The 15,295-nt window shown below is 47.6% G+C and overlaps 1 protein-coding gene across 2 annotated transcripts in view; it reads left to right on the forward strand.

Annotated features, from left to right (window-relative positions):
- Nucleotides 1-15,295, forward strand: part of ADAMTS17 (ADAM metallopeptidase with thrombospondin type 1 motif 17) — a 326,554-nt gene that overhangs the window by 49,968 nt on the left and 261,291 nt on the right. For both annotated transcript variants that reach the window (XM_072737129.1, XM_072737130.1), the window contains exon 4: nucleotides 10,716-10,888. In XM_072737129.1, the coding sequence (XP_072593230.1) occupies nucleotides 10,716-10,888 (173 nt within the window). The remainder of the gene's footprint in view (nucleotides 1-10,715; nucleotides 10,889-15,295) is intronic.

Raw genomic sequence — 15,295 nt, forward strand, 5'->3', positions numbered from 1 at the left:
GCTGGTCATGGTTCCTCCTCCAGCACTTTCCCCATGTTGACTCTCAGTTTGTGTGGCACTGTCCCCAGGTCCTTGGATGTGGCTGTGAGAGGTTGTTTGGGAAATCTATAGCATGCACTGATGTTGGTGCTTCCTCCCTGGAGCCCCCTAGTGACTGGTTTTTCTTAAATGGTGACTAGAGTGTAGGGCAGCATTCCTGTTTATGGCAGTGGGGAAGTACACATCCAGTACCTTCATACTCCCATGGCGAAAAAAACCTTAACTGCAGAACGAGGAAGAATCCTTGAAGCTTGAATGAAATCTAAAAAGTAGTTTAAGGACTGACGCTTTCATTTTAGGCTATACCCATTTGTGTCTAGTCAAGAAAATGGAAACCATGCTAAGTGTTTCTAACAGAAGGATTTCACATGGAATAGGTTATATCATTGTCCATGTCTGGGACCACCAAGGGGTTTAGCCAAAGCTGGTGTGTCTATGGATGTGCCTCTGAGGGTGGTAGAGGAGCTAGGCTGGGAATGTCCCAAGAGCTGGAGGCTGGAGCCATATTGCCCAGTAGTTCTGCTAGAACAGTGCCATCCTGAGCTGAAAACACAAGGAGCCAATGCTCCCTGTGGGCTCTCCCTCTGGTCTCTCTCTGGTGCACCCCGTTGGCAGAGCTGAACAGAAAGCCAGCTAACAACGGAGTCTGGGAAATGTAGTTTGCAGGCTTCCAGCCCCAGAGCAGAGTGCAGAAAGGATGCTGAGAGACAAGAGACAAATTACCAGTGCATGGGAAACAGAGACCTTTCTGTGAACTGGCATCTTTTTAGGCATCCAGTTCAGGCCCAGATGAATATCTAGAGTTCCTAATTCCTAGACTGAGGACGTTTTCATTATACCCCGTGGCTGCTTATTTTAGGAAAGTGGGGCTATTGGACATACAGTTGAAACCATACATCTTACTGTTTTCCATGCTGTCGTGGTGGTGCCCTGCGAAAGGGTTGATGGTGTGATGGTGAGGGTCTGTGTGTGGAAAGCCCGCTCCCAGCAGCAACACGTGTCTCCCCCAAGGAGACGGACTCATGGTGTTTTCCAGGCTTTCATGAGAACCACTTGATTTTCATTCTTCTATCCTATGTGAAACGTTATGTATGTTTCACGGCTTCAACAGCTGATTTCATGTACAGTCATGTTTTAGGTTCTGTCATGTTCGGGATTACAATATTCCCCCCTCTGGAATGTTGGGGGGTAAGTTGGGATGTCAAACAGGAGGGACAAGCTACTCCCTCACTCTTCTTGAAACTCTTGTTTCTACATTATTTTAATTTATTTTTGCATGGTTGAGGATGACCTTCGAGACGTTTGTTCATGCCCTCTGCCCAGTAAGGAATTTCAAAGGCAAGAAGTTGGTTGATGAGCATCTAGATGAGAGGTGCTGATAGATGGAGAACATGAGCAGCTAGGCCTTGTAGAGAGTGTAAAGGCATCCAAAGTTCCCTGTTTGCTTCAGGCAAAGTTTAAAAATGAGTATTTAGACCCTAATTGTGAGCCACAGTAATAGTAGTGTAATGCTAAGGGTAGGAATCAGACGAGTAGCATGATTTGGATGTGGTATTCTATATCTGACCCTGTGTTAGAGGTTGAGCATGCATCCCTTCATTATTCCCTACATCTGCCCTAAGGGAGAGGAATAATTATCACCTTGCTCTCTTAATGAGGGAACTTGCCCATAGTCACCCCTGATTCTTTTTGTTTGTTTAAGATTTTATTTATTTATTCATGAGAGAGACAGAGAGGCAGAGACATGGAGAGGGAGAAGCAGGCTCCATGCAGGGAGCCCCATGTGGGACAATCCCAGGATCTCGGGATCATGACCTGAGCCGAAGGCAGATGCTCAACCACTGAGCCACCCAGGTGTCCCATGGGCAGATTCTAATCAGCTCTGTCAGGTGGTGGAGCTGTGGGCCTCTCACGACCAGCTTTGCTACCTCCTTAGGTAGAGGAAGTGCCTCGTGAGAGTGTAATTCTAGGACATTTGTGTGAAGTGCCCTAGAAATTCATCTTGATATTAATGAGGAATTTCAAAGTCTAAAAACATTGATTCAACTAAGTATAATTCTTGAATTCCTACTATACTCTGGGCAATGCTCAGCAGGCACTGTGGTGTGTTCAGAAGGTGATGTTTGGGCTCCTGAGCTCACTGTCAAGTCCAGCAGGCAAGCCTGGACCCATGTTAGATTGCAAAGTGGATGTTAATAGCTGCAGAGTTTGGAGGTAAGCAGGGGATTTGGAGAGTACTCCAAGCCCCTCGAGGTTGGCCAACTGGATCTCCCACCTTAACAGGCCACAGAAGGGCTCTCAGGCACTCTTGGTGGACCCAGGACTCTAGTCTTCTGCTTGATCTGGTCTGAGAGGTTCTGCTCTTCCCACCGTTACTTTTGTTTTTCTGGATTTGAATTAGTTTTTTATGTGGCAGGTACAGGGGGAAAAAAAAAACCCATTCATGTGTCCTACATGGTAGCCTGGGCAGCCTATGCTGAGGGAGCCGCAGACCCCTGGTGCCCTGGGGGTTACTGGGAGGCCCTTGTTGGGGCTTGTGCCATGAGGTGAAGGAGTGGGTCCTGCCTGCTATACAGCACCCTTCTTATTCTGGAAGCCACTGTCACCGTCTATGACCTTGCATGTCCTTTCTAACTCAGGGCACTTGTCACTCTCCTTTCTTACTTCAGCCCCACTCATGCCCTCCCCATGTTATGTGGGCTGCCAGGCCCTCCCTGGATGGAAGGGCTGACTTGAAGCACACCGTGCAATTTTTGCTGGAATTCCTTTTGTGGAGGGTTTAATTTTAGGCTCTTTGGCGGCAGAGAAGCTTCCTATCAGATTTGAGGAACAGAATTCACAATCACATTTGCCATAAAACATTGTGGAAAATGCTGCCCCAAGCATCACCAAGAGGCCCCTATGTCAAGTCCTACTGGTGTTTTGTTAGAGGTTGGTGTTAGGTACACCTGCCTTTCCCTGAGGAATGGTATACTTTTGCCCCTTGGTGGAGGGTGAGAAAACTGACCAGCAAGCATGTTTACCTTTAAAAAAAAAAAAAAATGTTTTCCCTGATTTCAGGAAACTCAGAACCAAATTCTAAGGCAGAATGGATGGGTGAGACCATTGGCCCTGGATTCCTAGTCAAGTGGGTTGGTGGCCCAGAGCTAGATAATTTGCCAAATTTTCTGGTGCTTCAGCTTGCTCCTCTGGAGGTTTGCATGATGACAGTTTGTGACTGACACAGTGTGGGCCTCAGAGCCAGATGCCTGTTGCCTTGCGTTGGGTAACGACTCTGATTTTTATCACCAGAGCTGCCATGCTGACCTTCTCTGTTAAGTGTATTTGCGTTTTCTTTTCTCTGGTTGTTAATATCTCTAATTTCAGTCTGTCTATTTTGGGGGTAAGTCACCTTAAATCTTTTACACTCAGAGGTAAATCATGAGGGTGCTTGGCATCTGTGTCACTCCCTGTCCTAGGGTCCCTGATGCGGTGTTCCATCTACTGGCACTGGATCTTATTTCAGTGGAAATTGAGGGAATGGCCATTTTTATAGATTCTACCTTTGACCCATTTGCATGAGCAGATTTGCAGCTCAGAGTTTCCTAAAAACTCACCTGTCAACCGTCAAAGAATCATGCAAGGGGTGCATTTCACACTGAACCAGGAGATCCAGATCTGTCACTGTCCCACCCCAGAGGATGTCATCTTGTGGGGTGGTAGCTCCACCAGAAAACCCCAGTTGCCCCTCACAGTAGACATGCTGACCACCCCCACATCAGTCCCTCATGAGGAGTGATAGCCTAGCTCCTGGGGGCTGTGATTGGGACCTAAACTATAGACAAGGGGAGCACACAGCTCCCTTTCACAGAGACTGTGTTCCTTCATGCTGGCATGGCAGGTGTGACTTTATCAGTCCCCAGGGCTCATGGGTGGCTGGTGCATTCCATCCAGAAAACCTTCGGATGGAAGACTGCTCCCTAGAAGCAACTGTCCAGAGAGTGTCCTTGGACAGCCCTGGGGCTGTTTGTGTCCATAGGAATAGGGTGTGAAAATGAACCTTCTACCTGAAAGGATTCCTTGGGGGAATCTTATCTTAAAAACCAAAATCCTCTGCACCCAAATTATGGGTTGGGAGGACTCTTTTACCGTTTCAGAAGGTTTCTCTGTGGGCAGTTGTGTTCCTGGGATGGTGAGCCTGGGCTGGCTTCCTCCACCACCTCCTCCTATTTGCACCATTGACTGTGCCCTTGTGGCTGCCATCTGCCTTTCTGAGCTCTCTGTGGCTCATGCGTTTCCTCCTCATCAGCATTGAGAGGGGGACTTAGGGACCTGCCTGGGTCACACAGTCAACAGGGACACCCTCACTGTAGCCTCCACAGGCCCCTCTTATGTCCTGTCTCCATGAAGAATGACAGTAGTCAAGCTACGCCTTCTTGAGCACTTACCATGGAGCCAAGCACTCTGCTGAGGCCTCCAACTGGGATCTGGACAGCATCCTGGTAAGAGAAGAACTGTGATGCTCTCTGCTTCACTGACAAAGCATATGAGACAAATAGAGGGTGAGAGATTTATCACAGGTCAGACAAAACAGCTGAGCAGCCAGGATTGGAATCCAGGTGTTTTGTCTTTAAAACCGTGTCCTCGACCAGTAAGTCACTGCCCCCTGCCACCACCAGCATAATCCTCATCATAATGAAGGTGCCATTTATTGAAGAGTCAGAACATTCTGGGGAATGTAGTATGTGTTCAATGAGCATTTCACTTAATCACTATAAACCAGGGTGATGAGTATGAATATTCATATGACGTTTAATGTCTGTAGCTTGCTCAGCATCCCATTGTGGCTCCCGGTTAAACTAAGCACACCATCTGGTCTGCCCCCAACCACAGCCCTGTTTTGAATTCTTGTCATCAACTCTGTGGCCCTCCAGGTGCAGACCTCCCTTCCCTCTGACCACTGGGGCAACACTGCCATGGTCGTGCCTGTGCAGACCCCTCTGCTAGTACTGGAAGGGATTCCTCACCACAGGGCTTAGAAAGGTCTCAGGGCGATTGGGTGCAAATCACTGAGTTGGTGTCTCAAGGTGAGAATGACGGACAGGTGGCCTTCCTCTGACCACAGGCAAATTCTGTGTAGCATATCATGATGGCACCAAGGGCTTCTGATGGGATTGCCTTTTTACCCTGTCCTCAAGGGAGCTGGAGAAAACCTGCGGTCAGTGTGGCTAGGTGACTATCCTGTTCTAGAATCTTACATTTCCACTGTACCCTTGTGCCTGGTACAGACATTTCTGTATCTAGACCTTGAATGTGGTGTGTGGGAAAAGCTTATATTTCTGGCTTGAAGGACAACACGTTTAAGTCTAAATCTTTCCTTTAACTCTGTAAGCATGTTGGACACCCCAGGCCTAATTCCCAGCAGTGGCACCCATCTTGAGCTTCTTGGCCTGAAATGCCCTCTGTCCGAGATCTTGAAGGGCCCAATGTCCTTGGGCAGCTGCCCCCCTGTCCTCTACTCTGTCTGTTTTCTCTCTGACTTGCCTCAACAGCTGGCATGGGCTTGTTTTTCCTCTCTCTTGGCACAAAGGTGACCTGAGGTCTTCCCTGGAAATGACATTGGTAGACTCACAGAGTAATTCTTCTGGCTGTTGAACTCTCACACCAAATATTTTGTGATCCATGTGTTGTTTTCCCTGGTAAATAGCTAAAGACTCTTTATTTTTAAACTCAAGAAATAACTGTTTCATACAGAGCTTAATAATTCACAATTGAGATTTTTTTTTTTAGTTTGCCAAGAGCAAAACTTCTAACTGAAATGACAGTTTGTGTTTGTTCAGCCTTTTCAGTAGTCTTCAAATTCTTAGAATCAATAGTAATGTGAATATTCTAAAAGCACCATATTTAGAATGCCCTTTGAGTTTCTTTGTGTTTTTCTCTTCCTCCTCTTGGTCCAAAAAGAGACTTGGGGTATCATACATAAATACATAGAATTTTCTTTTCTTTTTTTAAAAAATATTTATTTATTCATGAGGGAGACAGAGGCAGAGACACAGGCAGAGGGAGAAGCAGGCTCCCTGCGAGGAGCCTATTGTGGTACTTGATCCCAAGATCCCAGAATCAGACCTGAGCCAAAGGCAGATGCTCAACCACTGAGCCACTCAGGCGCCCCCTAGAATTTTCTTTTTTAATGGATAATGGGGGCAAAGGGAAACTAAATGTAAGAAAAAAATAGTATAAAGCCAGACGTTGAAAATCTACCAAGTCAGCACCAACTCCAGCAATGTGCTGGCAAACAAGACCACTGGGTGGACTTGGAATGATCCCTGGTGTCTGTAACAGCAGGAGAAGGCCTGGAGCCCCACTGTCGTGGTCTGTCCTCATCAGGGTGGTAAGGGCCATCTCACTCATTCCCACAGTGGCTGGAGACAGCAGACTCCCGAGCCCAGTGTGGAGGGCCCTCCAGATGGCTGCACACCTGCCCAGCTTGAGCTTTGATCTCTCCAGTGAGGTCTGGATCCAGCACCCTTGTTATTCTGAAATTGGCCTTTTTCTTCTTACTTTTCAAGATGCTTATATATAATCCGTGAAAAATAGTGTTGACAAACATTGTTAGGGTGTATGTATACAGTTTGTGGAATTGAAGGTCAAAATGTATTAAGGTACTGTTCTTGCCATAGGGAAGGAATGACCCTCAGAAGTGATGGCCGTGGAGCTACTGGCAGAGGGATTGATGACAGGGGTAGGGAAGAAGCAAGCTTCCCTCCACCCTCCTGTTCTCCTCTGCCGCCACCCCCAAGAAGGACACGGGCATGGAGAGGGAATACAGGTCCTTGGTCTCTCTCTTATCTGCAATTCCAAATCCCGGATTTTTTAAAAAAAGATTTTATTTATTCATGAGAGGCACACAGAGAGAGGCAGAGACACAGGCAGAGGGAGAAGCAGGCTCCCCATGGTAAGCCTGATGTGGGGCTCAATTCCAGGACCCCAGGATCATGACCTGAGCCAAAGGCAGATGCTTAACCGCTGAGCCACCCAGGTGCCCCTAAATCCAGGATTTTTGATACTCATTTTGTGGAAGCCCTGACCTACCCTGATGTGAGGCTCCCAAGTGTCTTTCTTCACCCCTTTAATTCATCTCACTGTAGAAATAGTAGTGCCTTTGGATAACAGCTTGCTACCCTAGACCTCATTGAAAGTGGTAATCAATATTCGGCATGCATACCAGATTGCTTTGCAAAAATCTGAAAATTCTGGATTCCTGAAACCCGTGTAGCTGCAGGAGTTTGAATCAAGGCTTCCCACCTCTTCCCTTGAGTGCAGGGACAGGACAGAGCCCTAGGGCACGTCTCTGCATCACCAACCAGCCTAGTGTGGTTCTGGTGTGACAGCCCCAATGAGCAGCACTCAGTGCAAGGAGTGCAGACAGCAGGACAGCAGGCCCTGGGCAGCTGGGAGGGATAATTATGCCATAGCTGCTAAAGAGCCCTGACCAACCTAGAGACCCTCCAAGCAGAAGGACCACTGCCAGACAGGGCTACTCAGAAGAGCTGTGCCCTGTCTTCCTGTGTGGGTTCTGCAGCACACAGCATCAGTGTCATCATGCTCAGCATAGAACCCTTTCCTGAGCTTTCTAGGGTCCTCCTACTGTTGTGCCTGAAGTTCGGATGGCAGCGAGGAGCCCATTGGCTATATGTAGGCAGAGCAGGTGGGGGGAATCAGAGCCGAGCCAGGCAAGCCTTGGGTTCTAGGGCTGAAATCACCCAGCACTGCCTAGCACTTGACTTCAGCTTGTGATTGGGAAACAGGGATTCCACGTACCCACTCACTCATCCGTCCATGCGTGCATTTGTTCAGTGAATATTACTCCATTCCAAGTGTTGTGCCAGGAGCTGGGAACCATGAAGGAAACAGATGGGATAGTCGTAGTGAAAATCCTTTAAAGTCGGGAGAGACAGAGAGGAGGAGGGAGGGAGGGATGGATAAATAAATACATACATACATACATACATACAACCAGAGCTTCTGACCATTGTGTTTTACTGATATTTAGTATTCAGGGCACATGTCAACCTGCAGCATTTCCCCCTGGACAACACTGTTTATTAGTTCTCTGCCGTCCATTGGGGAGGGAGAGGCAGGTCTTTGTATTTGAAAGTACTATGTACTTGAAAGACTGATGCCTGTGCAACCTTTTGTTAAAGATAGATTGGTTGATTGATTGATTTGAGAGAGATTGATTGATTGATTGATTTAAGAGCGAGAGAGTGTGTGTGTGTGTGCCGGAGCAGGGGGGAGGGGCAGCGGGAGAGGGAGAAGCAGACTCCCCGCTGAGCAGGGAGCCCAATGTGGGTCCCAAGACCCTGAGATCCTGACCTGAGCTGAAGGCAGACCCCTAACTGACTGAGCCATCCGGCCACCCTCCCCCAATGCAGCATTTTGATATGTTGAATGTCTAGGTGCAGCTTGCCCCTTTGGTCTGGGAGCAATGGGCTCCTTTTCTTAGTGACTGCTCAGCTCAAACAAGTTCAAAGTTCACCATCTTCCAGAGATGTGTCCTCTGGGCCTTGCCAAAACTACAGCTCTTTATGCATGAGAACCTGAAAACAGGACACTGCAAAAACAAGTGCTGAGCATCTGCAGATGTGAACAGAAGTTGGAGCTGCAGCACCACGTGGCTCCTGGCTAGTTGCCTGGGAGAATGTGGGTGTGCTCATGACAGCAGAGCCCTTACTTGGGTAGCCCTTCACTTCCACTGTGTTGCAATGGGAGCAAGGTGATTTTTTGGGGTGTGTTTTTTTTTTAAGTTTTTATTTATTTATTTGACGGTACACAAACAGGAAGGTGAGGGAGAGAAAGGGAGAAGCAGACCCCCAGCTGAACAGGGAGCCCAATGTGGGTTTTTTTTTTTTCAAATTCCGAGTTGGACAGGCCAGCCTGATCCAGGCAATAAGTATGTGGCAAACAAGCACCCAGAGCCCAGAATTTAGAAATCACTGTGTTCCTCCTTCCTTGTGGTCAGAGATGAAGTGGTTGCTGAAAGTGGGTATAGGTTTATAAAGAGACCTCAACAAGTGGCATCTTTCTTTCTGCCCACGTGTAAGGCCTTGCCTTCTGTCTTCAAATGGACTCTTACCTCATTCCACTGCTGAGGCCTAGAAGTCTTCGTGGGAGGTGGACCTGGCTCTGGGCAAGGAGAGAACCATCCTGCAGGGCCAAGACATTCATGTGTTTCATTTTGCATTTTGGTGGCTAATTAGATGACATTAGTTGCTCCCCCATGCCTTCTGTATTGTGGAGAATTTAAAAGTGACATTTGTGTTTTTCTACAACTCACCATTTTCTTAAAGTAAATTCTAGTTCATTGTCTACCCTTGGGAAATACAGAGGAAAAAAAGGAAAATGAAGATCACGTATCCCCTACCACTCATGTTTAGTTACATTCTACCTAGGTTGGTTGGTTATCTTCTGTTTGATTGTTTGTTTGTTTGTTTTTTTCTTTCAGAACCTGAAGGTACTTGTGTGCTAAATCTTTGCAATATCACAGCTTAACTGTATATACAGATTTAGTCCTGCTTCTGTCTACATTGCTAAATAATCTTCACAAACGTGCCTTTCATGGCTACAAACTTGTTTTGCCATGGCTGGCTTTCTCTGTGGTTGGATACTTAGATTGCTTTTTGTTTTTCATAATTGTAAATTATATTGTACAGAGTATTCTCTTTTGTCCATTATGACCCATACCTCAGGCTATTTCAGTGTGCTTTTTGGCCCTGGAGTGATCAGGTCACACTGTGAAGCCAGTATGTGCTACGTAGGCTGCATTCCCTACATGGAAATTGGAGCAGAGGTGACTTTTGTCCTCTCCAAATGCTCAAAATGGAAATAATAGTTGCCAAATTTAGGAAGTGGCCTTTCTGTTTAGGTCCTGAAAATGGGTGCCATTTGCATCAGCCTTTAGTGTTGGTCAGAGGGGTTTCTACCAACAAAGTCTAGGTCACCCTCACACGGCAGCTTGGAGCACCCAGACACTCTGATTTTGATTGATCACGAGGCCTGCTGATCCACGTAAGATCTGATAGAGAAATCGGTTTATCTAAAGAGTCAGCAGAGGATTACTGATGACCCTTCCCTGTGTTAACCAAAGGGCACACTTGCATCTTGGCTGGGATGTGTGTCATGTGATCTTCTTTTCTGATTATGTTTTGTTTTTCTTTGAAATGATGCTTTGTGATTATTTATGTTTATGGCTCCTTATTCATGACTGTCAGCACAGTGGCCAGAGTGCCACCTCCCTGGGTCCCAGCTATCAGCAGTGGGTAAAGCCCTTTCAGAAAGTCTGGCTGGTTCTCTGCCATTTACCTGAGGTGCTTTCTGATCTCTCCCCACTGGGCCTAGGCTTCCTTTTCCTCCACTGACTTTGCACTGCTGTCTGCCTTCCTCTAATGCGACAGGGTTTCTCTTCCCTGATATTCAGTCCCATTTGCCTCCTGAGGCTTCGATGTGCCTCAGCTCCACCTGTAGGAAGTGAGCTCAGGACACCTCCCCCCACCCCGACCCTATGATGATGGAGGTCCGGCTTCTGGCCACTGGAGGCTGGCTATTCTCAGTGAGAGTCTCAGTAGAAGGCTGCTTCACTGTAGGGTCTTGGAAATCAAAATGCCAAGGACTGCATGAACATCTCTGTTGTTTTCTAGAAAAGAAGAAGCCAAGGAAGGGCAGGCAGTCCCAGGACTGGCGGGAGCGGAGGAACGCCATCCAGCTCACCAACGAGCATACAGTGGAGACCTTGGTGGTGGCTGATGCCGACATGGTGCAGTACCACGGGGCAGAGGCTGCCCAGAGGTTCATCCTCACTGTCATGAACATGGTGAGTCTTGAGTTGGGGTCCTGATCTAGGCAGGCTCTGCTTCCTCCTTGATGAGTGCTCTGCTTCCTCCTTGATGAGTGCTCTGTTTTTGTCTTTTGCCCAGCTGAGGAAGAAGCTGGGTTGGGGGATGGAGACACCCACGGCCCCGTGACCCCTGAGCAGAGGGGGTCAGGGGATGCATCCCATGGGAGAGGGCCCACCCACCCACTCTGCCCTAGTGTGTAGTTTCAGTGCCTGGGTCTGCTTGGTGGTTGTGCCCGCCCTGCCATTCCTTACCAGAGGTTTGCCGAGACCTTTCCTAAATGCCAGACCTCCTCCAGGGGGGATTCGAAGTTGGGTGAGTCAGTCCCTGTTCTAAGGAGTCAATGGTCTTGTAGAAGGAATCAGGATCCAACTTGAATGTGAATCAGCTCTTTCTGTGTGCCATGAGGGCTGGACGAGAGTCGGGGGAGAGGTTGTCTGGTTGAGAGCACAGGGAAGGAGCCATAAAGCCTGTGTCTACCTCTCTGGTGAATGGGAATAGTGGGAAGCTTTCACATGATGGGTGCAGGGGGAGGGCCTGCATTCCTCAGTTTAGACACAGAAAGACTTCTGAATGCATCTCAACCCCACACATCCATCCACTCCCCTAACAAGCATTTTTGAAGCCCACTGGCATTGTGTTAAGGTGTTGGGGATCCAGGTGCAAAACAGACCTGGTCCATCCCTCAGAAGGCAGTGTTATCAGCAGACAGATAAAACCCCGTAGAAATATCTGCAGTGACCTCTGGGGTCCAGGTGGAGGGCTGCTGAGTGATCTTGCAGCATAGAGTCTTCAAGGAAGAGCTGACCTTTGAGCTAAAAAGAGTAAGAGTTTAAGAGTTTGCAAGATCAGGAGAGGGGTGGCAGGTGCCGCAGGGGTTGTGGTAGGAGCTACATTTGTGGGAGGGCAGGTGGTGTGACACGGCTGCAGGAAGGAGTGGGTGAGCTCTAGGGGTTTGGGTGGACACTGGAGCGGGGCATTTGGAGAGGGTGTTCTGAGGAGTGGTGCTGCTGAAGTAGGGAGAAGGAGCAGTCCCACAGTTGTGCTTGGTGGGGACTGGAAATGGAGAGTGTGTGGGAGAGAGGATCTGAACCACAGGGCAGGAGTGAGAGCGGAGGAGGTGCTAGCCCTGGTTTCTGAGAAATATGTGTTCTTCATCTGCACAAACCCAAGTTCTCCTGGTGGCTGGTTAATGATGGGTTGCTGTGCTTTGGTCTGCCCAGAGGAAGCCTGGGAGGAGGGCTAGTGGGGCTGACTCCACAGCAGACTCTTTCATCTGTAGTTAATTTCATCTCATTTATTTTATTTTAATTGTCCAGAGCACAAATGCCAGGAATAAACACTTATTATGGCAGCTAAAGTAGTAATGAGGCCACACTTCCACTTTGATATTTGCTTTCATAATTTGATCATCAGGATGGGGGCAGGGAGGGGGTGGTACTATTGCCCCCAAACTCCCCCACAGTGGTATGATGAAGGACAAGGACTGAATGGTCCCTATACTTGGCTTTAATCCAACACTCTTCACTCCCCTTCCACTGCTCGCACAAAGAGGTTGGAGGCTCCAGACCCCATGGCTGAGGGCAGATCTGGGGCCAACCACATTAATTTGGGATTTAGATATTTCTTGATGAAGCCTGCCTGGTAAGGGCGGGGCCATTGTGGTGAAGGGCATTTGGCATGTGTACACTAATACTGAACCCTTCAGCCTCCTCCTGTGGGGTTTCTTGGCCAGTCTGATGAGGCCAGAGAACAAAGGAAAGCAGAGTTTCCTTGACCCACTTGTACAGACTCTCAGCACTGGGAACTAGTTTCTATTGCTCTAGTAGTGGGCCACCATTCAGCAAGTTTAAAGACAGGTTATGTTCAGACATTACACCTTGTTATGAACAAGACCACCCTCTGCCACTACCGTCCTTCAATCTCTTAAACCCTAGTTTTGAAAATCCAAAGAATTCTGTTCTTCCTGTGGCTCTTCTGGCAAAGGGATTACTGTTAGGAAGCAAGATCTTCTTTAAACCAGGAGGATGGGAAAGGATTGTGGGTGGGATGAGGAGCCCTGTCATTAGACAGGTCTCCAGGTGCAGTGAGCAGGAAGGTGATGCCAAGCAGCCTGCCTCTCTCCTGTCAGAGTGTTTACTGTGATCCTGCTGGATTGAAATGGCTGTGTTTCCCTAGTTTTTGTGGATTTGGAAGGGAATCTGCTAGAGTGGTTGCCACCTTCCTTGCACCATGTTTCTCTCCAAGCTGTGGGAAGTAGCTTTGGGTGGTGACATCCAAGCTTCCACACCCTTCCCACTTTCCCGCTTTCTCTGAGTAGAGACCTGTTCACCCACGCTTGTGGCTCAGACCCTTGAGGCTAAATCTAGACAGGCTCCTATCCCCCAAGGCAGGCCTGGACACTTGTTAGGGCCTTGGTAACACATTGAAAACTGGGTGAATTTGGTGTTATGTGTTTGCTTACAATTTTCATAAGCATCTTATGGTTGTGATGTATGAATTAGGTCAGTGTCGTGGCACCTGGGTGGCTCAGTGGTTGAGCATCTGCCTTCAACTCAGGTCATGATTCTGGGGTCCTGGGATCAAGTCTCATATTGGGCTCCCCACAGGGAGCCTGGTTCTCCCTCTGCCTATGTCTCTGCCTCTCTCTCTGTCTCTCCTGATGGCACATGCCTGAGAGGAATGGAAGGAGAGGATGTCTGTGATGGCAAGCTGGGTTGTTTCTCCTTCTCCTCATACCTGGTGTATTTCGTTATATTTCCATCCTACAGAGGAGATGGAGGCTTGTGGGCAGTGCTGTGGTCAGGGAGCACAGCCAATGAGCAAGTACACAGCAGGGCAAGCGCTCAAAGCCAGCGCCAAGGAAGCCCTGTCTCACCTTTCAAGGTCACAAACATGTCTGGGGCCTATTGTTTGTCTGCATCTCCACCCTGGATTGCCCATCATTGTCTCTGGCCTTGGCAACAACTCTGTTCAGACTAAAGAGGGTGACTGCAGGAGCTGCCTTGCTGGGCTCCTCACGTTCATTTTCTTCCCTCTTGATTCCTTGCCACAGAAGGACCAGCAAGAGCTTCATCTGCAGAATTAGGGCCTTGTTACTAAGCAGCATTATGCCCTCCTGTGGCTTCCCATGTGGGTGATGGGGAGTACCCCTCTGTGTTGCACAGCCCTCCCAGGCTCTGTAACTGGGACCACCTGCTTGCCCTGGACTTTATTCCCTTCTCCACCTCAACAGTAAACTCCTGCCATGTTGGCCTCTGTTTCTCAGGGGGCCTAAGCTCTTCTGTGACTTACAGCCTCTCTTTGTCAGTAATCCTCCTTATCAAACTAGCTTCTCTATCTTTGCGGACTCTGGGCAAATGTCCCCTTGGAGGGGCTTTCCTTGCTGACCATCTGAAAAGGCCAACCTGTTTTCTTTATCCTTGCAGTCTGCTTTGTACTTGGTCCTTATCTCAAGTTACAATTCCATATTTATTTGCTTTTGAAGAACCACCTTGATATGAAGAATTTTCTTATGCTATTGAATTTAAGCTGGTATAAATTCAAATTAGAGGGGCCTGGGTGGCTCAGTGGTTGAGCATCTGCCTTTGGCTCAGGGCATGATCTCAGGGTCCTGGGATTGAGTTCTGCACTGGGCTCCCCACCGGGAGCCTGCTTCTCCCTCTATGTCTCTGCCTCTCTCTCAGTGCCTCTCAATAAATGAATAAAATCTTTAAAATAAATAAATTCACATTAGCGTATTTACAACTTTAGGATGTTAAGTGTAATCCGCACAGTAACCACAAAGAAAATAGCTACAGAACATATACAAAAGAAAATGAGAAAGGAGGGCCACTTGGGTGGCTCAGTCAGTTAAGTGTCTGACTTGATTTTGGCTCAGATCATGATCTCAAGGTTCATGAGATTAAGCCTGTATTAAGTTGTGAGCTGGGTGTGGAGTCTGCTTGAGATTCTCTTTCTCCTTCTCTTTCTGCACCCCCCCCCTTTCTCTATCTCTCAAAAAAAAAAAAAAAAAAAAGAAAATGAGAAAGGAATTAAAAAGCTTCACTATAAAAAAATCACAAAAAAGTAATGCAGGAAACAAGGGGCAAAACAGGCTATAAAGTATATCAAAAACAAATAGTAAAATACAGAAGTCAGTCAGTCCCTCCTTATCAGTAATTACCTTCAATGTAAATGGATTGAATTCTTTAAAAGATCAGCAGGATGGATTAAAATATGTATCTAACTATATACTGTCTGCAAGAGACTCATAGTTCCAAAGACACAAATAAGTTGAAAACAAAAGGATAGAAAAAGATATCCCATGCCAATATAGCCCTAAGAAAGCAGAAGTGGCTATACTAATATTGCACAAAATAGACTTTAATCAAAAAGAGAGATAA

This window comes from Vulpes vulpes, chromosome 14, assembly GCF_048418805.1.
Source record: "Vulpes vulpes isolate BD-2025 chromosome 14, VulVul3, whole genome shotgun sequence".
Lineage (NCBI taxonomy): Eukaryota > Metazoa > Chordata > Mammalia > Carnivora > Canidae > Vulpes > Vulpes vulpes.